The 27,976-nt window shown below is 43.0% G+C and overlaps 1 protein-coding gene across 1 annotated transcript; it reads right to left on the bottom strand.

Annotated features, from left to right (window-relative positions):
- Positions 1 to 34: 34 nt before the first annotated feature.
- On the bottom strand, positions 35 to 15,199 carry LOC119660538 (probable cytochrome P450 28d1). Its single transcript, XM_038069166.1, has 3 exons — positions 15,157 to 15,199; positions 14,831 to 15,100; positions 35 to 94 (listed from the first exon to the last, which is right to left on the bottom strand). The coding sequence occupies exons 2-3, from the start codon at positions 15,033 to 15,035 to the stop codon at positions 78 to 80; spliced, it is 222 nt and encodes a 73-aa protein (XP_037925094.1). The 5' UTR covers positions 15,036 to 15,100; positions 15,157 to 15,199; the 3' UTR covers positions 35 to 77.
- Positions 15,200 to 27,976: the final 12,777 nt, after the last annotated feature.

The raw sequence follows: 27,976 nt of genomic DNA, 5'->3' as shown, positions 1-27,976 counted from the left end.
TCCCTGAGCAGAGTCGGGTCTGATCGCCCTATTGGCCTTTGCACGGTGGTTCAGCTCCTTTGGCGGTAGGGTCATAGTTAATAGTCTGTTGACACTAAAAATAAACAATAAATACTAATTAAAAGGTAGCACAATAAGGAAGTACCTTAAAATGTACATACATGCAAAAAGTGAACTATATAACTAAAAATACTGTAGTTCTACCTTATTTGGTAAAGCCACACATCACTTTGAGCGTCTTTATTCGGAATACCGGACAGAACTAGACATTGTGCTTCAGTGAGTGGTGATGTTAAAATACCAGAAAATTTTTCGTCTGGTGAAAACACTTCCTTTTCACTAACTTCAGACATGTTAACTGAAGGCAAAAATACACTCATTACATGGAGACGGGACATAATCTTGTTTTTATTTTCTTAAACGCACATTTTTCAACTTATCAATATTCATATTTTTCAATTCAAAAATTAATTAATCATAGCCTGCTCCGCCACGGAGAACACCGATGGTGGCCACTGTCAATCGAGAACACGCTCGAGAACACTGTACGGGCCTTCGTATGGAGGCTGTAGCGGCTTCCGGACGGGATTCATCCTGACCAGGACGTGCGTGCACGTGTCCAGCTCCCTGGACGCGCAGGCAGGTGCGGACGAGTGTCGTGTGGGAGGTGTGGCTTTCATGTGTCGTTGTCTTTCAGCAGGTGCAGCAATCCCGAATCTGTTAAACCCGATCTCTTGTCGAAGACCGGATCACTTGGGAGTCTTGGGTTCTCCCCGTATACCAGGTTCGCGGGGCCGCCAGCAAATTCCTCTCGGCGGGTTGTTCGCAGGCCGAGTAAGACGGGAGGCAAGACTTGAGTTCAGGACGGATCGTCGTGGGCCATAATGGCGGCTTTCAGCGTCCGGTGCTAACGTTCTAGCATGCCATTGGGTTCCGGGTGGTATGCTGTAGTTCGCTGGCATTTGATACCCAGGAGTTTGCCTAACTCAGAGAAAATGGTGGGCTCAAATTGCATTCCCTGGTCAGTGATGACTATTGCAGGGACGCCAAGGCAAGGGATCCACTCTCGACAGAGGGCTTCGGCGCAAGATTGCGCCGTAATGTCCTTCAGAGGTATTACATCAGGCCACCGCGTAAACCTGTCGATGATTGTGAGGTAATACTTGTAACCGTGCGAGTTTCGCAAAGGTCCTACTATGTTGAGGTGTACGGTGTGGAACCGCTTGGTATTGCGGGGGAATGAGCCCACTTCTTTCCTCCCGAAATTCGTATCTGGGGTTGGATTTGAGGCTCTGAAGTACTGCGTCATCCTCCTGCGCCTTGGCAATAGCCGAGAAGTCGAGTGCGGCGGTGATGTTAACCTCGGAGACACGTGACAAAGCGTCAGCAACTATGTTGTCCTTACCGGACATGTGCTGGATGTCTGACGTAAACTGGCTTATAAAACTCAGATGTCAAAGCTGACGAGAGGACGCTTTGTCGGGCTTCTGTTTCAAAGCATATGTGAGAGGCTTATGGTCCGTGAACACTGTGAACGGCCTGCCTTCAAGCGAAAAGCGAAAATACTTAATGCTCAAGTACGCGGCGAGCAGCTCTCGATTGTAAGTGCTGTAGTTCCGTCGAGCGGGGTTTAACTGTTTGCCAGACGTGATCCACCTTTTGGTGAAGGGCAGCACCTACTGCGATGTCAGAGGCATCAACAAAAACGGCTAGGGGTGCATCTTGCAGAGGAAATGCCAAGAGTGTAGCATCAGCCAGTTGCTGTCGGGATTTATCGAACGCGCGGACAGCCTCTTCAGGCCACACAATCTCTCGTGTGTCCTTGGTTTTGGGACCAGACAAGTGCGCGTTCAAAACGGACTGGTGTTGGGCGGCCTTGGGTAGGAAACGATGATAGAAGTTTAGCATTGCAAAAATATTGTATGCATTCTGACTGCCCATAAATCACTAGCTGGGCATATGTTCAGAGTGGGAATTCTCCAAGATGATACGAAACACTTTCTATGTGAATGCCCGACTATGGACGCATCAGACATCAGATTTTTGGTGCTGATGTGCTACAACTGCAGCGAGTACTATCACATCCATTAACGAAAATCCTGCGATATATAAACAAATCGGGGATATTTCGTGAGACAGGGGAATCGGATACAATTGACCACTATTGTTTGAGTGCTCAGAGGCTTTGCCTTTCCTCCACTTCAAACACACACGCATGTTACTTACTGCATGCAATAGGATTCACGGGTCCCACCTTTCTACCAAATTCCGTATCGATAGTTGTAATCGTTTCTGAGAAAAAAGGCGTGGCAGACTGAGTAAATCGATTTTAATAAGGTTTTGTTTAATACAAAACACACAAGAAAAGGGCAAATTTAAGTAAAGGTCCGATTTGGGCTGTGATACCTATTCGTTGCAGGCGTGAATAAATTAAAGGTGCAAAAAGGGGCAGCTAGTGCACATATTATTTAAATATATAGAAAATGAACAATCATTCAAAAAGGAACACGTTCAGCGGTGCCCGGGTAGGTTTTCGAAAGTTTATGCAAAGAAAATAAAACAGCCATTAATTAGGAGTAAAGTAGACAACGCGTAGCACCCGTAAATATTCAACAAATATCAGCCTCTGCTATGGAGGTTCTCCTCGGCCAGTTGGTTTGGCCGACAGGGCTGCTGCTCCGCCTTCCTCACCGCCAGCCACGATTTAGAGGTGTCGTTAGTTTGGAAACGACTTTTTTCACCTTGCCATCAATCAAATTATCAAATTGGAGACCACGCCTCAAAAGGCCGTTATAACATAAGAGTACGAACACGTTAAGTGCATCGATGGCTGCCCCCTCAGGTATCTACTGTCGAGCTGTACCTGGGGAATGCAGCGTATTATACACCCAATTTACTCTAGGCTAGTTCAGGAACAAGAAGTCGCCTTACTACAAAAGTGTTGGTTTCATACATCCCCTACATACTGACCCACTGTCGTAACAAATACACCCGATGTCATTGATATCTTCATAACTAATAGGATTTCAGACATATTATTAGCAATGAAAATATAATGTTCGATCGCTCGCCTGTTATGGCGCTGGGTAGCGAAAACATGAGGAGAAAGGACTATCCTCCCATACTAACTAATAGGTAAACGAAGTGGGCAGTATTCAAAAAGTACATCCAAGAAGACGTTTACATAAACGATCAAATCAATACTTCTTATCAATTCGACGGATAGATGGATCTGCTGACGATGAAGATGCAAGAAGCTTATCATGGACCGAATTAAAACTAAAGCAAATAAACCGCACAACGGAAAGGATAAAAACCCTAAACTTTCTTGCAAACAAGCTAAAGGCCTTAATTAGCAAATATAACAAGTCGGAAAACCGTAAGTTGGACGCTTTGGGTATGAAAGGCTTTGTGTATTTCTTAGTACGTAGCAAGTAATATACGCATATATTAGGTGAGAATATCCCCTTTCGTATGATACCGACATTCAAAGGCTTGAATTCACACAGAAGTGACAACTTTGACCTGTTATAACTTTGCTAGTAATAGTGCAATTCGCACCAAACTTGATAGAATCATGCTTTATGTTATAGCCTACGAGATTTTAGGATGAACTCAAGGGGGTTTCGCAGTCAATTACCACAAATTATAGTAATATGCTATTATTTACTTTATTTGAACAGATATGGAAGTTATTTCGGAGCCTAGACACCATACATTGTCAGCCTCTCGGTTTTTTTTTCCGATTTTTGGGTTGGCTAGTTTCTGAGAATGGATGGGAAATTATCACTTTTGACTCCCCGCACTCCTAATTTTTCCAACAAATGTCAAAACTAAGACCAGGTTCGTAGTGACCGAGACCTTTCATTTGATACCATACATGACTATATTTGGTGAAAAAAATGTATACTCCCCTTTTGCATGTATGGGGATTCCCCCTCAAATTCGACGTAGAATGATGTAACTCACTGTATGCGTGAGCGTTCACAGTTCCCATCTTTCCACCGAATTTGGTAACAATAGCGATTGGCTCGTTTCCGAGAAAAATCCGTGTGACACGCAGACGGACAGTAAACTGATTTTATTAAGACTTTCTTTTACACAAAACCTTAAAAACGAGTCCCTCAACAGATATGTCTGAAATCTGACAGCACAAAAAGACACAGACTATTCACTGTAGAAGGCCGCGAAAGATCTGGAAAGACCTAGAAAACAATTCCCATCTATCAAACAGGAAAACTGGAAATGAGCTCATTCTGTACAGGATGAGGTAGATCTCTTCGCGAGGCATCTAGAAAGTAAATTGCTGCCTCTAGAAAAGTGGACCATTAACCAATACGCCGTGCAAAACTAAATGAGCTGAGGACAGAAATTAAAACTAAAGTGTCTCCTAACAAAACTCCTGGCTAAAGAGAATACTAAAGAGAATAGAGAATACTAGAAGCATTGCTAGAAAAGGGTCTAGTCAAATTATTACAAATAATTAATGCGGCTTTCCGATTAAACTACGTCGCTCGACAATGGAAACAATGGAAGTTATAATGGTCCCCAAATCATGGAAGGAGCCAAGTAGAGTCGAATCGTCTCGACCAATAATACTACTCATTACTATAGCCAAGGTATTTGCAAGACTTAAGAGATGTTGAGAGATTGTGGATTGAAACCGAATACCACCTAACCAATTTGCTCTCCGCGAAAAGCATTCCACAATACAACAAGCGCATAGGATCAAGAATCCGATAGAAAAAAGGCTGGTGGGCTCAGCCATTTTTCTCGATGTCGCCCAAGCGTTTGATAAGATGTGGCCACCAAGGGCTATTGAGTAAAGTACATAGGGACCCGGATGAATTTTTCATTATCTTAAAATCACACATATCAGAGCGCCCATTCGGAGTGAAATATTAAGGAACGTCATGATTGCCTCTGCTTACTTAGCCTACGATTATGTCCGTTGCCGGGGAAATAGCAAATGCAATCCGGGAGAAGAGAAACTGTTTGATTTTATCAATTCAACTGGTCTGAAAATCGCGAAGGGTACACGTTCGTGGGACCAAGAGAAAGTGGAGTTCGAAGCGAGACTCGTTTAGAGTATATTACGAGGAACTGGAAGGCCAAAAAGAAACTTCAAGACTGTGCAGAGTCCTTAAAAGGGATGAATAAGCTAAGTTGGACTCTTTAAGAAGACTGCGAAGACTACAGTGGAACTTTCACGAACTCCAGATTGGAATCAATACAGACCCTCTTGGAAGTGCACCATCCGGGAGAAAAGACGACACCAGTGGGAGGAACCAGGAAGACACCGTTTATTTGATTGGCAGTTGGTGCTTCAGGAATGGACTTTCAGTAAACCCAAATAAATCCAAAATGGTATTATTTACAAAAAGAGAAAACTGGTCTTGGATGGTCTTTGCGAGTCTTGAGGGGTTCGACCCTTCAACTCTCTGAAGAAGTGAAATATTTGGGAACAGACAAGACAAGAAGCTTCTCTGAAGCAGACATGCAGAGGTAAAGTTGAAACGAACTCTTATAGCTTATGAGCTGTGTAGGCGGACCTTTACCTCGACATAGGGACTTAGGCGTCAGGTACTAATGCGGATATATTCGTATGTTGCCATCATTGGGCCGATGCTCGCTTAGATCGATTCGATTAGATCTATGGGGATACAACGGAAATGAGGGTCACAGAACATTGGAAGAGTTATAGGGAGAACTGAATCCACTTCTTAGAACGCCTTCTGATCCTCAGGCCCCTAGACGTCTCTTTGGTAGAAGATATGAAGTTATCCTGAAACATAAAGAAAACTGAGAAGTTTCAGAGGAATGCGTGGGAGGATATGTGGAAGTCTTCTATATCGAGGCTCAAAAACAGAAGTCTACCTTTTGAATAAAAGTGAGAGGTGGGCTTTTTCTCTGGGACAGTATGCAACGGTTTTTCAGTCTGAAGTGTGTGCGATTCTAAGAGCAACAACCTGAGCGATTGATGAGCGATTGGAGCGCAGTCGGATCACAATCTGTAGTGATCGTCAAGCTTCATTGAACAGCCCTTTGATCACTTCAAAAATCATTCTGGAATGTAGATTGTAGTCTGTTTCTAGATTCAATATGGTGGAACTACTCTGGGTGTCTAATCATTGCGGTGTAGAGGGATGCCTTAACAAAAGACGGTTCATTTTCTCCTTACCGCGACTTTAACCAGCAATTGGAGCATCAGCACTATTGGCTTATTCTGCTATCAAAACCTGAAGTTTTCCATAATAGCAGGTGGTAGAGCCCTAATACTGCCAGACACACCGCACTCTTCCGGTCAGAACTGCGAACTTTATCTTCTCGAAAAGCAGGGAAACCTGCATTCAGACTAGCCATAATTCACTAATTGGTCATATGTTCAGAATAGGGATTCTCCAAGATGATATCCTGTAATGAGGAAGCGGAAAGCACGGAACATTTTCTATGTGAGTACCTCGCTTGTGGGCACATCAAACACCAGATTGTTGGTGCTGATTTGCACCTGCTGTAACGGGTACCATCACATCCAGTAACAGAAATCCTGCGATATATAAACGAATCCGGGATATTCCGTCAGACGGCGGAATCAAATGCAATGGGCGCGGAGACAGTATGCACATTGGTTTCATCGTCTATGTCGTACCAAAGCCTTTTTTCTATTAGACACCAACGGTAACCAGCGGCATCCACTTTAGATTCAGATAGGTTAAACACGCAGACATACTTTCCAGTACTACCGTTGTCGTATATTGTATTCTCCGCTTAGCCAGTAACCAGTTTGATCGCGTCGATGGCTTTAAGGAAGTCGAATTGTTGGTCTGATATGTCTTTCAGACTTTCAACAACAAGAATCAATCCTTTGTATATTACTCGCTACAGCGTTTGCCCCGTAGTGTCTAATAGGTGTTTGAGTCAATGTGGTGATAGTTCACCAAGAGATTTACCAATTTTGGATAACAACAACAACCTCTGGTGTCCTCTTATCTCAAAAGTCCACCCTCGACTTAGCAGCCAGTTTAAGGGCTTTCTTTGGTATACCGTGTAGGCTCGGTGTTTTGTTATTTCCCCGCCTACTGCAAATCTCCAGCACTTCTTTCGTCGTTTCTGCCGGTATTACTACCGCGCCTAAAACTTCTAAAGACGCCTTCTCAATGTAATTTGGGGAAATGAATGATCTTTGAATCCCGCCAACTTTGCAGGCATTTCTCCATTGGTATGTATAATATCTACCTACTACTTACCCTTTTCTTAAAAACGGTTAAACCTACTGACACAAAATGCTGTCAAGTTTGACGCACGGAATGAATGACATCGTTTTACGTTGATTTTAAGGAAGGAGATTCTCCATACGCGCAAAAGTGGGTACAAAGTGTTTTTCTCCAAATATGGGCATGTAGAGTATCAAATGATAAGTCCCTGTTCCTGAGCTAGCTCCTCATTTCCACATCCCTGGATGTTGAGTAACGAAGCCACCAAAGCAGTTACTTGCATCCGTTTCTTGTCCTCTGCACTGGATCCATTCAGGAACCTTAAACAATGTCCTTATAGAATTGCTTTCGAAATGAAGTTGCCTGTTCTGTAAGGTTTTCCCCGTTTTTACTTGACAATGTGATTTCACAACCTGTGGAGCTCAAAAATATGGGTCTAAATTGTGAATAACATTGCGGGAGAGTGAGAAGGCTAATAACTGTTGCCATGCCAATCGACATGGACATTACAAAATAAAGAGAGTCTTGTTAAATTTGCCAATTACCTTTGCAAGATATTCTGGCTATTAACAGGATTATAATTTAAGGAAGTGGAACCTCTGACGCAACCGATGTCTATTCAGTAAAGTCATCGTAAGAAGTAATTTTTTGTAGACAAACTTGCTTTTTAGATAAACCATACCTTAGAAGGGTTCGCCCTTTGATCGATTCTACGATGTACTTACTTCGTTGACGTAGGAAGTATCATTTGAAATCGTCGTTGGAGCCATGACCCTTTGTTTTTCATTCAATGTATTCATCAAAGTTCAATGAAATTATAATTATGTTGTTCTTCCAGACAAAATAGAAGCAAATATACAAATACTGTGTCTGCTACTGTGTCTTATCAATATAATGATTTCCAAATCTCACTTTCCGCAACCCAGAATGACTGGCATATTCTGAATGAATGATATTCTTAATTCAGAGCGACTAGTAATTTACAAGTGAATATATGAGATAATTTTAATTTTTTAAATTAAAAGTTGTGAAATGAGCATGAATACATTGTTTTGTAGTTTTTATTTAAGTCACGAAATTGTTTTGACGGATGTGGGGGTTTAATTTATGCTCCATTACTGCATTCTCCAACTAGATTGACTTTTGATATCAGTTGTAAAGTGCAAGAGATCTTATTCTCAGAATGTCAAACTCGTGGAAAAAATCACTATGATCCTTGCTGCATCCAATCTATCCCCTAAAATATATCCGTTTCTGGTAAAAACTCAAAGTTAATAACGTAGGTTGTCGTTATTCTAGGAAAACAAAATTTTGACATAAACCGTAATGGATGCTAAGGCACACAAATGCACATTTTTCAAACTGATTGAATGAACGTTTGTGTCTCTATCATCCAATCTACTCGAAAACCACTAAGCTAATACATATAATGAAATTTAATAGAATATGTCTATGAAATGTTCTAGATATAGCGGGTGGCGTCATTGGCCGTTGAGTTAAAGAGCTGCTCACCATAAATTCAAAGAGGGATGCAAAATTGCCTTCCTCATAATATGGCTATCTGTAGTATCAGATGGCTAAATTAATACCTTTTAAATTGGTATAACCTTCAACATCGTTTGGAACATAAGAGAATTACTATTCAAAATGTGCGTCTCAGAAAGTGAAGGAGTTTGATTCTTAGATCGAATCCAACTAAAAATTTGAAAGAAATTGATGCATCTGTTGCATCTAGGTCTCAAAATATATCTTATTGCAATATCTATTCAAATAAAGTTAATTTTTTCACAATGCCGTAGTTGAGAAATTTATAAGGAAACCCTCCTAGAGTTCATCCTAGGAATACAGTGGCACGGGTATTGGTGATAACATAAGAGATAATACTGGAAAGTTTGATTGAAATTTTGGTATTATTATCGAAATTATAGGAGGTTGTCATGCATTTCAACAACAAATCTAGTATTTTGTTAGGAGTTGATATTCCTGATTGATGGGGAATTAAAAGCCTCGAGGCATTCTATAGAGCCAAATGGCGAAACCGCTTACATTCGAAAGGAGGGCGCAACATTTTTTTCAGAGAATATGGCCAAGTGGGATATCAAATGAAAGGGCTCAATTAGTACTTTTCGAAACTGGTCCTCAAAATATGACCCTCAAAAAGTGTAACAGGTCTCGTTCTCAGAACCTATCCAATTGCAAAATCGAAATCTAGGCCTGAAGATACATCCCGTTCCGATACCTGCACAAGTAATTGCATATTAGCATATTTAGCTGGAAACGTTCCTTAAATTCATGCTAGAACTACAAAATGCAGTGGTACAAGGGATAACATAAGACATAACTCTTGGAAATTTGAAGGAAATCCAACATCATTCACAAAGTTACAAAAGGTGAAACTTTTACATTTTATATGAATTTCGTTCATTCTAAAACGTGTACAAGATCATCATAACATATCAACTCGTCAATTCCACAACAAAGTGAGCTCATGTGAATGGGGGTCGCAGGGAAATATTTCGTTTTAGTTTTTTAATCGTTTATATATCAATATTAATTACTCGAGAAAGACATATGTACGTTGAAAAATGAGAACTAGGTTTTTTTCCTTATCCTGTAAATATTTTTATTTTTTCCCCGCATACAATCGTTTCGGAGACCACGTGCCTCCTTCTTCAGTGCTAGTACCTAAGAATTGCGGTATTCAATATACGTACTTTATATGTACATATTTACGCTTTTGTGCACGAATTAAATCGAAAATATTTGTACGATCAATTTTTATATCTTCTTTTTCTTCAGCCTTTGTCCCGTTCACAAGTGGGGTCGGCTCGTCGTGACCGGTTTCGCTATTTGGTTCTATAGAATGCCTGATCTGGGTGCAATCTTGAGGCTTTTAAATCCCCGTCCACTGTATCCAGCCACCGTTTTTTCGGACGGCCTGTTGGTCGTTTGCCATCGACTTCGATGTTCAGATCAATCTTGGGAAGTGAATTCTCGTTAACACGAATTGCGTGACCATACCATCGAAGACGCCTCTCTCGCAATCTTTCCACGATCGGTGCAACCTCATAACGATCGCGGATATCCTCATTTCGGATGTGATCAAAACGTGCCACGCCACTAGTCCAAAGCAACATCTTCGTCTCCATTACCGCAAGGCGCCGTTCATTGTATTTTATAGTCGGCCAACAAAACCATAGAGAGCGACAGGACGGACGACATTGCGGTCAATTTTAGATTTGAGACGTTTGTTGATACGACGATTACAAGGAACACCAGTTGTGGAAAGCCACTTCATCCAGGTTGCGTTAACGCGTGAAGCAATTTCATAACGCAGTTCTCCATTGGCTGATAGCGTTGACCCGAGAACCTAGCGCACGACTTCTTCTGGCACTAAGTGTTTTCGTAAAGCATACCAAATGAGTTGGTGTGGCACACGGTCAAACGCTTTCTCTAGATCCAGAAATGCAATGTAATTCCTTCTCATGGTATTTCTCCATGAGTAACTGCGCAGCGTGTATTGCGTGAATAGCTCCGGAGTTTTTGAGAAATCCGGCTTGATTCACGTTTATTTCAACGAATTGGCGAAAACGGTTGTGAAGAATGCATCTAAAAATTTTCATGGTTTCGGAAAGTAGCCGGATTGGACGGTAATTTGAACATTCTGCTGGACTACCTTTCTTTTTCCATATTGGGACAGTGGTACTTTCTTGCCAGTCAGATGGTATTCTTCCTTCCTGGATAACCCGATTAAAGAATTTACTGATGCAATGTCATCAGGTCCTGTGGCTTTCCCCGATTTTATTCGTTTTATTGCCTCCTCGACTTCAGTTGCGCTGACAGTTAAGTCCTTGAGTGTTTTGCGTAGGTACCTGTCGTGGAGACTTAATCCTATGGTCTTCTTAAGACACGGATTGATTTTGGGACCACAATCAGGGCCCCGCTGTGACAAGCAACAACGGTACCAGTACATACCAAGTGCATTGCTTAGCATTCATACTGGTAGATGCAAGACCTGCCTAAAACTCTACCGAACTACGAAGTACGGCATCCGTGTTGAAACGCAACACCACGCCGAGGCCCGAACGTATCTTCTCGCTTGGGCATCAACCACAGCGCCCATGAAACTCCCACTAGGGAGCCAACCGCAAACAACCGAGCTGTACTCATATACGACAGGAATTCTCACGAAGTATAAGAGTCCAGGGGCTACCTGGGTTCCTATGGTACCAGCATACCCTGGTAAGGTTTCGTGGCCTAAGCCACGTTAGATGAATCCCCGTGCAGACTTGGGTCTGATCGCCCTAATTAAGCCTTGGAGCATTCGCCTACTGCATCACAGCCGGCAAGCTAATGCGATACAGCGTTTCCCGGTGCCACCACGTGGAGGTTCTCCTTGGCCACTTGGTTTTGGTTCAGCCGACAGGTTTGCCGTCCCGCCTTCCTCCCCGCCACTTCTGAGCACCAGTTGCGCTGACAGTTAAGCCCATGGTGTTTAACTTAGGTACCTGTCGTGGAGAGTTAATCCCACGGTCCTCTTCAGACACGGATTGATTTTGTGACCACAATCAGAGCCCCGCTGAGACAAACAACAACGGTACCAGTCTATACCAAGTGCATGGCTTAGCATTCATACTGGTGGATGCAAAAATTACCTAAATCTCTACCGAACTAAGGAGTACGGCACCCGGGTAGAAACGCAACACCACGCCGAGGCCCGAAGGTCTCTTCTCGCTTGAGCACAACCACAACCACCATGAAACTCCCACTAGGGGGGCCAATCGGAAACAACCGAGCTGTACTCACATACAACGGGAGTTTACCCAAAGTATGCGAGGCCAGTATACCCCTGGTAAGGTTTCGTGACCAATTTCCCACTTCAGATGAGTCCCCGTGCAGACTCGGGTCTGATCGCCCTAATTAGGTCTTTGGAGCATTCATCTACTGCATCACGGCTGGCAAACCAAAATAAGTACAGAGTTTCCCGGTGCCACCACTATGGAGGTTCTCCTCGGCCACTTGGTTTTGGTTTGGCCGACAGGGTTGCTGCCCCGTCTTCTTCACCGCCACCCCTAAACACCAGTTGCGTTGACAGGTGGAACTGGTCCAAACGTCGGCAATGATTGTGGAACTCGAGAATGAGCAAATTCTTCAGTTGAAATCTGTTCGAAGTATTCTCGCCATCTATCCGTTGCGGCTCGATGGTTGGTAAGCAAAATACCGTTCTTGTCATTAACGCAACAGAAGTGTTCGATATCCTGTGTGCGTTCGTTAGGATTTTTAGTAAGTCGATATAGATCTCTCTTGCCATCCCGAGTGTCCAGTTTATCATAAAAATTTTTGTAATGGTTCGCTAGGAGACAGCGACTGCTTTCTTTGCTTCCTGGCTGGCATTTTTATAAATTTGCCAATTAGCAGGTGTTTTATCGTCGAGAAATTTGTGATAGAGGCGTTTCTTTTCACGGACCTTCACTTCAACATCATCATTCCAAAGCCAAGTATTTCGGTTGATGTACCGCTTCCCCGGCTTGATGACCCCGAGGGTTGCAGAGGCCGCTTTGTGGATCGTGTCTTTCATTTGGTTCCATGATTCTCCCACATTCGTAATCGTGTGAGTGAGATCGTTTCTTCTTTCTTCTCACCAAATCGCCACCATTTAATGCGCAGCGGGCCAGTGCGTTCCTCAGGCTGCTTTATCGGTGACTTAATTCGCAGGACGGCAATGAATGGACGATGTTGAGGCCCGATGGTCTCATAGGGAATGACTTTGCAGTCAGTGACGGTGGTAAAATGTCGGCGTCTGATGAGAATATAATCGATTTGCGTTTTACTGTTCCCACTATAAAATGTAGGACGATGCGACAATCGTTGGATGAACCATGTATTCATAAGTACAAGGTGGTGGGTGTCCGCAAAATCGATTATACGCTCGCCACCCTCATTACGCGCTCCAAACTCCTTTCGCCCATGGCACCTGTTACCGTCTGCCTTTTCACCCACATGACCATTAAGGTATAATATCGCCAGTCGTCAGCAGGCACGTGACAAGTCTTTTCATCGAGAAGTTGTCAGAAGGCATCTTTCTCGGCATCAGGTCAACCTGTCTGTGGTGTGTACGCGGTAAAGGAGTGAATAGTGCAATCAGCTGATATAATGGTAGGCATCATCAGCCGATCATCAGGTCGTTCGACTTCTTTAATGATATCACGAAGACTCTCTGAGATGGCAATGCCAACACCATATTGAGTGTGTGGGTTACCAAAATAATGAAGTTTATAGCCATTTTTACCGCGTCGCAGCTTTTGGCACCAGACCATCGGATTTCTAGCAGAGCGCAAATATCAGGGCGCCTTTTCCGAAAGACTCTTGCGAGTTCCTCGGCCTTTCCAGTTAGAGTGCCAACATTTAGCGTGCCGCCATATATTTGATTTGTTCGGACTAATTTACTTACGTCCTGACGCCGCCCATGCGTCAAAAACCCTTACTCATTTCTCGACAGAACCGGATCTCGTCCCGCCGCGTGAGCTGAAGTGGACTCCCTAGCATTTTTCCGAGGCTTATTACTCGTTCCGGGCATCTTATTTCTAACGACATTGTATACAAAAAAGAACGAAAAAGCTAACTGAAGGTTTCGTCCAGGGCAGGGGCAACTCATCAGACGCTGCCTCACCTCTGCCGTGACCGAAACTAAAACATTGTATACATTTGCTTGTTCAGCCTCTCGCGGGACCTGCCACCAAGAGAGATCAGGTAGCAGGAGCATAGTGGAATAACTCCAACTATACTCTATTTATCTCTTGCCCTGATCTCAGCATTTTATTTTTATTTTACTGAGGACAATACAGAGTACGTTGCCTCAAACCCTCCTCCTTTACCTGGGCTTGAGGCCAGCATACTATGTTAATAGCATGACGGAGTTCGATGGTTCTGTTTATATATACACCCAATATTCCATATGATGTGATGGTGAGATTTTATCTGTTAGGGAGTAATAATTTGCCGCCAAAGTGGCGATTTCTACCTACGAGTACTATAACTTTATTAATAACATTAGGATTTAAACCAATCTTTCAAGTATGATGCTTTCTATTACCTTTTTGGATCTAGGATGAAATTTCCAAAATAAAATAATATACTATTATTAACTTTATTCGGGCATATACCGTAACGGAGAGTATTTTAAAGCCTAGTGCGCGGACTACCATATTTTTTTTCAGATTTTTCGGTTGAATAGTTTCTGAGAACGGATCCCTGAAGTAATTGACCCCTTTCGGACTCCCGTGCTTCGGAAAGTACTAATCGAGACCTTTCATTTGATATTCACATGACTATATTTGATGGCAAAAAATGTACACCCACCTTTTGCATGTATGGCGACCTCCCCTTAAATTGAACGTAAAAGAATGCAACTCACTGTATGCGCGAGTGTTCACAGTTCTCACCCTTCCACCAAATTTGGTGTCAATCGCCGCTACAGTCTCCGAGAAAAATGCGCGTGACCGACAGACACACAAGCAGACAGTAAACCGATTTTTGTTTTACACAAAACCTTAAAAAGATTTCGGATATATAGGATGTATATAGATACATATGTAGGTTCTGTGGAAAGAAATTACCTAAGCACATTCTTGGTCCATCACCAAACGGAGGAAACACACCCATTTCTTTATATTTTTTGGTTCCTCCATTTTCAGGGCTGAAGCGTTCCGGGATGAATTCTTCCGGATTTAGGTAATACTCTGGATCATGATGCAATGCATAGTAGGGTAGGACAACTACAATTCCTTTTTCGACCTTGATGGGTTTTTCTTTACTAGACATTAATTCACAAGTGTTTGAACACCTTTTGTTGATCGAAATCCCTGGTGAACGCAATCGCAAACATTCTACAATAAAAAGAAACTGGTTGAAGAAAGAAGCTGATATCAATATGTTTCATTACCGTTAATGCATTGATCTAGATAGGGTAACTCTAATGTGCTGTTCAAATGGTATTTCACCGTTTTCCTCTATTGTCTTATTTATCTCGTTTCGAAGCTTCTGTTGGGCACTTTCATTCTGAGCAAGCTGAAAAAATATTTGAGTAGCAGTTATCCAATTATGTTAAAAGATAATATTCACAAAGGAAACAATGAAGCCTTCTTAAATCAAATCAATTGCGGTTTGAAAATCTTTTGCATTTGACCGGACTGTGCATTTGGCCCGACCTCAGAGTTACAAATAACCGCACTTCATATAACTATACAATTATTGCTTTTAGTCCCCGAGAGGTAAGTTTAAAAGAAGTTGTTACAGAATTAATCAATTTCTTTTAACAGGGAAGAAGAACGAAATATAAAAGTCAATCCTTATTTAAAAAATAAACGTTATCAATTAATCATATAAATGAAGTGCCCTTCAGCTCCCTCAGGACTTCCCGAGTCGGCGCTCTTCCCCTCGCCACTGGTCGGCCATCTTCCGCAGCATAGTGTAGCCCACAATGCAATTGTCGCCCCTACTTAATATGTGACCTGTCCACCGCCATTTCCGCCTTCCGATAACAGTGCGTATAAATGGCCGGGCCTGTGCGCCGATCAAATTCTTCGTTAGAGATAGAGAAAGCTTTTAAGTAACAGTAAAGGCCACTTCCCATGTGCTACTCCCATATAGTAGCATAGAAGGAACACTAGCTAAAAAACGGTCCCAACTTGATCTTGGTGTTGAGATAACTGCATTTCCATGCATTCTCATCCTCAAGATCCTCCGGGCAAGGCATCATGAAGAACATCACCGATATTAAGAAGGAATAATATCGGTGGCAGCATGCAACCTTGGACCTCTGTGCGCTTTGAGGTGGAGCTTAAGAAGGTCTTCCCTGTTTGTCATAATAAACGACTAGTAGGAATAAAAATTTGTGGGCTAACAACCTGCAAATTTTGAAACTTTATTGCTACCGAAACATCAACAACTCCATGAAGAATCCTTGCTTATCGAAAGCGGATTATGATTGGTTCCTACAATGTCCGTACGCTCCTCGACAATGTTAGCGATGGTCCCCAGAATGCACGCTTTTTTCAACTTGAGCGGGAATAAGCGAAGTAAGATGGTGGGACTCTAAGGGGTTCTCCGCCCCCTCTTGCCACAATAATGACAATATGCTTTTGTACTCTGAAAAATCAACTATTAGCAGACGCGAATCCGGTTTCCGGTTGCTTCTAACGGCTGCCGCAGGGCATGCTCTCTTGACCTGGGGGCCGGTTTCTGGCAGATTTCTAACTGCGAGAATCCGGTCCAGGTTAAGGAGCACCGCAATTATACAATATTACATACCAACGGAGACTCCCGATGTAATGCAGAAGGCTGCTTTCTTCAAGCAATTACACGCCGTTCAGGGGAGGCTTCTAAAGGTGACATTGTGATCGTGATCGGGTAATCTCAATGCCAAGCTGGGATCTGGCAACTCCTCTCAGCACTTGTGATCAGCAGTAGATTTAGGACTTTTCTTCTGGTTGTGCGTAATAAGAGAGGCACTGACACTGGCCTAGAAAGGGATGACTATTTGATGTCGCTTACGTTCCCTTGCGTGCAGCGGCCGTGACTTATTGCAGAATTGGGGAGCTACGACTCCCTAAGTTTAATATCGGCCGCTTGTATGATTCAGCTATCGTTCTAAAGTGTAAGAACTGTCTTGTCGATCGGACGGCATATATACAGAGTAACCCGCTTGAGAATATCGATGAGCATTGAACCGCCATCAAAAACTTTCTGGGCGGTATCACTCATTCGGATTAGGTGACCTGTTGCCTGTTGATCCGGATTATGTAGGCAACGAAATCGTCCATCCTCATATAGTGGTGTAGTTGGTCGCCTCCAATTCGGCTTTAATTCCATCGGCTCCTAGCAATTTATGGTTTTTAAGCCAATGGATTGCATGGACTGTTTCTTCCATGCTTGGTGGTGGCAGCATTTGTCCGTGGTCTTCAGTTGGCGTGACCTCCAACTCGACGATATTTTGATTGTTGAGTACAGAAATTTATATTGCAAAATCGGGCAGCGAAATTCTCATTTCCAGGGTCAAAATCTGTTTCGTACAGAGGGAGCTTGGGAAGATGTTTTCAAACAATTTATACACCCGATTCTTTCGAACGATGTTCATTACATCCTATCTGCAATCTACAATGAGTCCGATTCGTAAAGCGCCACGCAGGAAAGTTAGGAAAATCGAGCTTTAACGATACGACATATTTGACAGTTCACTTCAATCACAAGTTTTCGGCAGATCCACTTTCAATATATTTAATTTGTGAGAATTCGTCTTAAAAATTGAGGAAGTGGCAACTGACGATTATTGATGTCATTTGCATTAGCCTGCGGTAGGTACACTTTTAGATGCATACATTTTTTAAGGTTTTGTTAAAACAAAACTGTCTGTCAGTCAAACACACTTTTCTCAGAAACGTGAACGCCTACTGTCATGAAATTTTGTGGAAAGTTGAAATTGTGAACGCCCCACATATGGTGAGTTATACTGTTCCATGGGAGGGAGGTCCTCATACTAGTTTAAGTTGCGTGCGCAATTTTTTGCACCGAATATAACCATCAAAAAATCAAATGAAAGGTCTCGATTAGTACTTTTCGAAGTAAATATTGGTTATAGATACCAATGGGAGGGGTGAAGGGCCTGGAAGACTCAATTACTCTAAGGACCCTCTTGCTCAACTGAAAAATTAAAAAAAAAATTATGGTCATCCGTCCACATGGTATCTAAGCCTCAAAATACCCTCCAAATACTCAGCTCAAATAAAGTTAATGATAGTATATTATTATATTTTGAAAATTTACTGCGAACCATTCTTCAGTTTATTCTAGATTCCTGATAATATTGTTAGTTTGGTGGAAATCCTACCATTACTAACAAAGTCGCCTCTTTCTTGTCAAACTACTACTTTCTAACAGGTAAAGAGTTCCACACCGAATTGAATATAGAGTACCTTCAACGGATAAACACTATAAGCTATGTTTATCATAAATGGTACCATCGTGTGCCTAGATCAACAAAACTTTTCATACCTGAACCGCTGAGCTTCCGGTTTCCGACTTGTATCATTTTGATTCATTTACTCACTGCGGGCCAAACTAATGAAGGTTTTTGGCGATAGTTACGGAAATTTGGCATACTATCTTATCGGTGCATTCATGCGAAATTACGAAATTACCAACACTACATCCGCATATAGATTTTGTATGACGAGGGGATTCATGGCTATTGAACGATGCTGGAGGGCATACATTCGCAATAAAATATGGATTAGACTAGCCATCATCATCAACGGCGCAACAACCGGTATCCGGTCTAGGCCTGCCTTAATAAGGAACTCCAAACATCCCGGTTTTGCGCCCAGGTCCACCAATTCGATATCCCTAAAAGCTGTCTGGCATCCTGACCTACGCCATCGCTCCATCTTAGGCAAGGTCTTCCTCGCCTTCTTTTTCTACCATAGATATTGCCCTTATAGACTTTCCGGGTGGGATCATCCTCATCCATACGGGTTAAGTGACCCGCCCACCGTAACCTATTGAGCCGGATTTTATCCACAACTGGACGGTCATGGTGTCGCTCATAGATTTCGTCATTGTGTAGGCTACGGAATCGTCCATCCTCATGTAGGGGGCCAAAAATTCTTCTGAGGATTCTTTGTACGTCTCGGCTGGTTCTTCCCATGATGTCGATATCGTCAGCATAGGCAAGTAATTGGGTGGACTTAAAGAGGATCGTACCTCTTGCATTTACCTCAGCATCACGGATCACTTTCTCGAGGGCCAGGTTAAAGAGGGCGCATGGTAGGGCATCCCCTTGTCGTAGACCGTTGTTGATGTTGAATGGTCTTGAGAGTGATCCTGCTGCTTTTATGTGGCCTCGCACATTGGTCAGGGTCAGCCTACTCAGTCTTATTATTATAATTTCGTCGGGACACCGAATTCTCTCATGGCCGTGTATAGTTTTACCCTGGCTATGCCACCATAGGCGGCTTTAAAGTCGATGAATAGATGCTGCAACTGTTGTCCATATTCCAAGAGTTTTTCCATCGCTTGCCGCAGAGCGAAAATCTGATCTGTTGCTGATTTGCCTGGAGTGAAGCCTCCTTGGTATGGGCCAATGATGTTCTGAGCGTATGGGACTATCCGGCCTAGGAAGATAGCGGACAATATCTTATAGATAGTACTCAGCAACATGATACCTCTATAATTGCTGCACTGTGTGATATCTCCCTTTTTATGTATGAGACAGATAATGCCTCGTTGACAATCGTCAGGCATTGATTCGCTGTCCCATATCTTGAGCACAAGTTGATGAACCACTTGGTGTAAGTGGTCGCCTCCATATTTAACTAATTCGGCTGTAATTCCATCGGCTCCTGGCGGCTTATGATTTTTTAGCCGATGAATTGCATAGACTGTTTCTCCTAAACTTGGTGGTGGCAGTATTTGTCCGTCGTCTTCAGTTCGCGGGACCTCCAACTCGCCGACGTTCTGGTTGTTTAGTAGCTCATCAAAGTACTCAACCCATCGCTCTAATATGCCCATTCTGTCGGAAATCAGATTTCCTTCTTTGTCTCGGCAGGATGGGCATCGAGGTGTATAAGGCTTTATCCTGCTGACTTGTTGGTAAGACTTCCGCGGCTGGTGCGGTTGCTCCCTGTACTTTTCTAGTTCATAGACTTGTTGGTTCTCCCAGGCTTCCTTTTTCCGTCTGTGAAGTCGCTTTTCCACTCGACGGAGTTCGTGATAAGTCTCTGCGCGTGCCCGCGTTCTTTGAGAATGCAACATTATTCGGTATGCGGCATTCTTCCGTTCCGTTGCTAACTTACATTCATCGTCAAACCAGCCGTTCGGACTCCTTTTGCGGCTGGAGCCAAGTATGTTTGTGGCCGTATCCATGATAACGTTCTTCAGGTGATTGTGAAGATCATTTGTTGATGCATCATCTCCAGGTCCTCTGTTGACTGCGATTATTGCGGCATCCATTTCCCTCTTATAGGTGTCGCGGAGGGTTGTGTTGTGGATGACTTCAGTGTTCACTCTCACCTGACTGTCAGAGGGGATTCTAGGTGGTATTGTTATTCGAGCTCGGAGCACCATGCCAACGAGATAGTGATCCGAGTCTATATTGGCCCCCCTATATGTTCTGACATTCATCAAGGCTGAGAGATGGCGGCGTTCGATCAACACGTGATCAATTTGGTTGAAAGTGGCCCCGTCTGGAGAGGTCCACGTATATTTGTGGACCGCTTTTCGCGCAAACCAGGTACTTCCAACAACCATTTCGTGTGTCCCTGCTAATTGAATAATCCGCAGTCCGTTGTCATTTGTTTTTTCGTGTAAGCTATGGGAGCCAATGTATCGCCTGAATACGGGCTCCCTACTTGGCTGTTAAAATCCCCAGGTATGATTTTGATATTCTATCTGGGACAGGCTTCGAGGGTTCGTTCTACTGCCTCGTAGAAGGTATCCTTCTCCGACTCTGCAGTCTCCTCTGTAGGGGTGTGAACGTTTATGAGGCTTATATTTCTAAACTTGCCTTGCAAGTGCCGGGTGCATAGCCGTTCGCTTATGTTTTCAAAGCCGCTAACAGCAGGTTTCATTTTTTGGCTGACTAGGAAACCTACTCCGAGCACATGGTTTACTGGATGACCGCTATAGTATGTGGTGTAGTGGCTCTTCTCCAGGAAACCGGTCCCTGTCCATCGCATCTCTTGCAACGCTGTTATATCAGCCCTATATTGGGACAGGGTATCGGCTAGCTGCTCATCAGCTTCATCTCTGTACAGGGAACGCACGTTCCATGAGAAAATGCGCAAATCGTTGATCCGTTGTCGTTGCCGGGTCCGTCGTTTTAAAGACCGTCCTGTCCGAGGCTCCTGTTGTGGAATCGTAACAAGCTGTTTTCCGTGTAGGGTTGTCAGCCCTACCCAACCCCCAACCTGGAGGACCAGTTGGTACAATTTGTCCCGTTTTTAGGCGCGGGAGACTCGCCTTCATCCTTCTCTCAGGTACTCATTCATTGCTAAGTCGACTGGAATTCGACGTCAAATCACGATACAAATCCCACTACCACCAGTGAAATTTGAACCGCGAACTCCCGTACGACAGCCTTGTGCTCTAACCACTCAACTATCCGCACACAGCTGCAGGTAGTGTACCTAAATTCCTCACAGCTAACCTGCTGGTTCACCCTGGCTCAGCTGCCCAATGTTCTGATAATTTTGCGGCGCAGGCTTTGAATCCAAGTTTGTAAATAAAATAATGAAATAGAAAATGAAAATAATTTTAAGAATGTAGAATTACAGAACGACTAAGTAATAGTTTCGTATGACATAATGACACTATTCGCTAGTATCCTGATAAAGGAAGCTATTACGAACCTAGAAGATTCGTTAGTCTTCCTGGACACAACACACGAAGTGCTAAAACAGAGCAAGTTACTGAAGAATCTAACAGCTATATCCATGACAAAAAATTACCTCAGCTTGTACAAAATAACCAAGGGTACAGCCATGGGTAATTCACTGGTGAGATATTTATGGTCAACCTTCAGAAGCAAATGGCAACCAATAACCTAATTCCTAGGGTATGAATACGGTATGTGGACGATATACTTGTGGTGATAGTCCTACAGAACATAAACCAGCTACACCCCAATATTAAATTCACGATGACGACAGGCGAAGGAGGCGAAATCTCATTTCTCGACCCCAAGGTAATTTATAACAACAATAAAATGAAATTCGGTATCTTTAAGAAAGGTAGCTCCACACAAAGGACCATCATAAGCACATCGAACCACTCATACCAACAGATGGCGACCGCACTGATTGATACATCGCCTCCTAAGAGTACCTCTAACCGAGGAAAGATTGAACAAAGAAAAAATATTCATCGGAGATAGGGCAACAAAAAACGAATCCAACCCTTGGATGACAGACCAAATGAAAAAGAAACAAGTCGGGAAACCAGACCGGGCGCTTCAGGTATGAAAGGTTTTGTTTGCTTCTTCTGTGAGTATATTTAAGTGTAGAACTATCCCATTTATACGTAGCCCGTTATGTATATGCATTTAGCATGTCTGACTACCCACTTTATTGCGATATTGATATTTAGTTGCAGTAAATTTACGGGGTAAGGTACTTTCAGCTACTGTAACTCTGTTAGTAATAATATGATTTTGATCAAACTTGGAGGTAATGTGCTTCATATTATATTTTATATTACTACCAACTTTTATAAATCTGGGATAAACTTAAGGGGGTTCTGTCCAATTTCCCCAAAAATATGGTAATATACTATTCTTAACTTAATTTGACCGGATATCGATATGGAGAGTATTTTGAGGCCTGGGCATCTTATAGAGGCAGCTTCATGAATTTTTTCAGATTTTTCGGTTGGGTAGTTTCTGAGAATGGGTCCATTGAAGAAATCATCACTTTCCACCCCGCCCACTCCCGGCCTATTTGACAAATCGCAAAACTAAAACCGGCTTCGAAAAGTACTAATTGAGACCTTTCATTTGCTAACCCACATGGCTATATTTGGTGAAAAAAAATTGCACACCCCCCTTTTACATGTATGGGGACCCCCCCTAAATCTCAACATAGAAGGATATCACTCACTGCATGTCTGGGCATCTACAGTTCCCACCTTCTCACCAAATTTTGTGTCAATCGGTATAGCCGTTTCTGAGAAAAGTGCGTGTGACAGACAGACAGACAGACCGATTTTAATAATGTTTTGTTTTGCAAACAAAACCCTAAAAAGGAAAAGCAAATCATATAGGGTAGCTATCACCTATTCCAAAGAATTTTTTAATGAGATGTGGACGAATCTGAGTAAATATGACATCGAGCTAGTGGACTCCAGCAGGGAATACACACTCAAAAGCCGGTTAACTACAGAAAAGAACGAGAAGTGCCATAACTGGCCCAAAACATATACTGGCCAGACAAAACGGCTGGTTCATGGTCGAGGAGGCAGAATTGGCTAAAAGACAGAATAAGCAGCATATAAAGTCATCCTTGGCGAAACACATAATTGAAGAAGGACATGTAATGAACGAGGTCGAAATAATAAGAGACCCGTATGAAAGCTTCTTCGTGGGAAGAGAAAAGCATAAAACCCGCTTAAACACTGACCTAGGCAACGCCCATTTCCCACTTTTCAAACCAATCCCAAGATAAACTTGGTTGGATAATATAATTACGTAACTTTTAATATTATATATTAGGAACAGGTATGAATACAACAACGTATTGGCTTTTTCTTTTTGTAACCCACTGATGAAGGTAGCAAGTTGCGACAGAATTGTACATTTGGGACAATACAGCACTCAAGCACTCAAATTTGGAAGCAAAGGGGAGCCAAAACCTGCACAAGAAAAATGCTGCATATTAGCTAATGCATTTCCTTGTTGAAGCCAGAGGCGGCTCAGTAATTTCGATCAAATGTGAACCCGTGCACTAACCACTAGAAGTGACCAGTAAATATATTCAGGAAACCCTATTCATCATCATCATCAACGGCGCAACAACCGGTATTAAGGCATGCCTTAATAAGGAACTCCAGACATCCCGGTTTGCGCCGAAGTCCACCAATTCGATATCCCTAAAAGTTGTCTGGCGTCCTGGCCTATGCCATCGCTCCGTCTTAGGCAGGGTCTGCCTCGTCTTCTTTTTCTACCATAGATATTGCCCTTATCGATTTTCCGGGTGGGATCATCTTCATCCATACGGATTAAGTGACCCGCCCACCGTAACCTATTGAGGCAGATTTTATCCACAATCGGACGGTCATGGTATCGCTCATAGATTTCGTCGTTATGTAGGCTACGGAATCGTCCATCTTCATGTAGGGGGCCAAAAATTCTTCGGAGGATTCTTCCATCGAACGCGGCCAAGAGTTCGCAATTCTTCTTGCTAAGAACCCAAGTCTCCGAAGAATACATGAGGACTGGCAAGATCATAGTCTTGTACAGTAAGAGCTTTAACCCTATGGTGAGACGTTTCGAGCGGAACAGTCTTTGTAAGCTGGCTCTGTTGGCTGACAACAACCGTGCGCGGATTTCCTCATTGTAGCTGTTATCGGTTGTGATCTTCGACACTAGATTTCTCCTAATTATCAACGATCTCAAAGTTGTATTCCCCTATCCTTATTCTTCCTGTTTGACCAGTGCGGTTTGATGTTGTTGGTTGGTTGGTTTCCGGTGTTGACGTTGCCACCATATATTTTGTCTTGCCTTCATTGATATGCAGCCCAAGTTCTCGCGCCGCCTGCTCGATATGGATGAAGGCAGTTTGTACGTCTCGGGTGGTTTTTCCCATGATGTCGATATCGTCAGCGTAGGCCAGTAGGTGGGTGGACTTAAAGAGGATCGTACCTCTTGCATTTACCTCAGCATCACGGATCAATTTCTTGAGGGCCAGGTTAAACAGGGCGCATGATAGGGTATCCCCTTGTCGTAGACCGTTGTTGACGTGGAATGGTCTTGACAGTGATCTTGCTGCTTTTATCTGGCCTCGCACATTGGTCAGGGTCAATCTAGTCAGTCTTATTAATTTCGTCGGGACACCGAATTCTCTCATGGCCGTGTACAGTTTTACCCTGGCTATGCTATCATAGGTAGCTTTAAAGTCGATGAATAGATGGTGCAACTGTTGTCCATATTCCAACAGTTTTTCATCGCTTGCCGAGGAGAGAAAATCTAATCTGTTGCTGATTTGCCTGGAGTGAAGCCTCTTTGGTATGAGCCAATGATGTGCTGGGCGTATGGGCCTATCCGGCCTAGCAAGATAGCCGAGAATATCTTGTAGATAGTACTCAGCAACGTGATACCTCTATAATTGCTGCACTGTGTGATATCTCCCTTTTTATGTATAAGACAGATAATGCCTCGTTGACAATCGTCAGGCATTGATTTGCTGTCCCATACCTTGAGCACAATTTGACGAACCATTTGTTGTAACTGGTCGCCTCCATATTTAACTAATTCAGTTGTAATTCCATCGACTCCTGGCGACTTATGATTTTTAAGCCGATGAATCGCACGAACTGTTTCTCTTAAACTTGGTGGTGGCAGTATTTGTCCGTCGTCTTCAGTTCGCGGGACCTCCAACTCCCCGATGTCTTGGTTGTTCGGTAGCTCATTAAAGTACTCAACCCATCGCCCCAATATGCCCATTTTGTCAGAAATCAGATTTCCCTCTTTGTCTCGGCGGGAAGAGCATCGAGGTGTATAAGGCTTCATCTTGTTGATTTGTTGGTAAAACTTACGCACCTGGTGCGGTTACTCCCTGTACTTTTCGAGTTCACAGACTTATCGATTCTGCCAGGCTTCCTTTTTCCATCTGTGAAGTCGCATCTCCACTCGACAGAGTTCGTGATAAGTCTCTGCGCGTGCCCGCGTTCTTTGAGAATGCAACATTACTCGGTATGCGGCATTCTTCCGTTCCGTTGCTAGCTTACATTCATCGTCAAACCAGCCGTTCCGACTCTTTTTGCGGTTGGGGCCAAGTATGCTTGTGGCCGTATCCATGATAACGTTCTTCAGGTGATTGTCAATATCATTTGTTGATGCTTCATCTCCAGGTCCTCTGTTGACTGCGATTATTGCGGCATCCATTTCCCTCTTATAGGTGTCGCGGAGGGTTGTGTTGTGGATGACTTCAGTGTTCACTCTCACGTGACTGTCAGAGGGGATTCTAGGTGGTATTGTTATTCGAGCTCGGAGCACCATGCCAACGAGATAGTGATCCGAGTCTATATTGGCCCCCCTATATGTTCTGACATTCATCAAGGTTGAGAGGTGGCGGCGTTCAATCAGCACATGGTCAATTTGGTTGAAAGTGGTCTCATCTGGAGAGACCCACGTATGTTTGAAACCCTATCAGAGGCGTAGAAAATAAATCTATTGCCTGAATCACACTGGATACTTGTTTAAAAAGTAAAAAATAGTGTTTCAACGAAGTTTCACCATCGTAGAAGCCACATCAAGTAATATAAAAATCTTGAAAGAAAGGCGACCTCAAAGAAATCTATCTGATAAAGGACCAGCGCGGAGACAATGGCAACTTCAAAAGGTGTTCTCCAAAAGGGATGTGAACCCAACGAAACAACGAAGCTCCTTAAGAAGGAGAAATTACTATAGATTTTTCTTATGGAAACTTGGAAAATGGAAATAGAAAAAATATTGGAAATACTTTTAATAACATGGCCTTAATTTGGAATATAAATATGAAATTTGCCGCAGGGTTTCCGTTCCATTCCGTTAGTGGATGTGATGACACCCCTTGCAACAGAAGCAAATAAGCACCAAATCTGGTGTCTGATGCGTTCATAGACGGGGCACTCACTTTCCATGGATCCTGCTTCCTAATTACAGGATGGACACATCATCATCGTGGAGAATCTCTATTCTAAACATATGCCCAACTAGTCAATTATGACCAGTCAATATGCTAATAATACTTCAGCAAGACTTCCTTCTTTTCGAGAGGATAAACTTTCGAGTATGTTTGTCAAATTTTGACCGGAGAAGTTTGGTGTGTCAAGCAGTATTAAGGCTCTTGATTGTCAGTTCCAACCCCGGAAAAATAAACCCTATTTTGATAATGCATCTGAGATTTCCATTTCCAGTAGTTTAACCGTGTTGAATCTAGAAATACACATCCTTCTTTCTGGTTTCTTAAACGATTTTTAAAATAATCAAAGGGCTGCTGAACGCCCTTAATGCAGCTTGACCATTGCTACAGCAAGAAGAATCCACACAAAAAGTTCGTCCCCTGTCGCATTGCTCCAATTCGTTTGGTGGAGGAAAATCATTGCACATCATTGATTTGCTCCGCAATGCTTAGTTTTCTTGCCCTATATATTGCAATGCGCCTGCTCTTCAACCGCTTGTTAATCACCCTGCTGCCGTTAGGATCGCTCACTGTCCAAAGGAAAAACCTACATCTCGTTTTTACGCAAAGGTATACTCCTGCTCCAGAACTCTGTTCTGCTTTTGAGCCATCAGAGAAATAGACTTTCGTATACCTCGCCATGCATTCCTTCAGGACTTTCCAGTTTTCTCTACATTCAGAGTAGTTTCAGATCTTCTACCAAACAGATGTATGGGGATGAAATACGAAAATCGGAAGGTATTGTAGGAACTGATTTAGTTCTTCTAAGTTCTTCCAACGCTCTGTGCTTCTCACTTCAGGATTGGAAAACTCCCCTTAAAAAGTAATAATAGAATAGGGTCTCTTGTTATCACAATGTTGGAGTTTAAATTTTTAAGGATATGCGAGAGGAAGGGGGCAAGCCTCATCTCCCTAGACTCGACCAAAATTACAGCGCGCGTCTTTGAAAAATCAATTAATTATGGTGCTTCAAAGTGGGGGTATTTTGATTTCGTTAATGTAAGATTTTATTTTCAAACCCGTCCGCGAATAGAGTTGGGAAAGTGCAGAGGGGAAAGAGGAAGGACTTCATCTTCAACAACATTGAATTACCTCCCTACATTATGGTGTCATAACTTGTTAGCGGGACGGCAACCTCCAGTTTCTCCCTCCATATCCGTTTTCAATTCCAGCTGCGTCGTATAATTTTGTATAGATATCTGGGGTTTAAATTTAGAAATTTTTATTTAAAATAGACTCAACTTACGCATCTTATGCAGTTCGAGATCAGTATACTCGAAGTTTCAAAACCATCAACGAAGAACGTTAACGTGTGTGCAGCTAGCTCTGTTTCTG

The sequence above is a fragment of the Hermetia illucens genome, chromosome 6 (assembly GCF_905115235.1).
Source record: "Hermetia illucens chromosome 6, iHerIll2.2.curated.20191125, whole genome shotgun sequence".
In the NCBI taxonomy this organism is placed as follows: Eukaryota; Metazoa; Arthropoda; class Insecta; order Diptera; family Stratiomyidae; genus Hermetia; species Hermetia illucens.
Note: the sequence above shows the minus strand (reverse complement) of the source record. Positions and strands in the feature narration are given on the sequence as shown.

What these genes read in the sequence shown, in the direction of transcription:
- LOC119660538 (XM_038069166.1), bottom strand. Translation starts at nt 15,035, where the DNA reads ATGTCTAGTAAAGAAAAACCCATCAAGGTCGAAAAAGGAATTGTAGTT.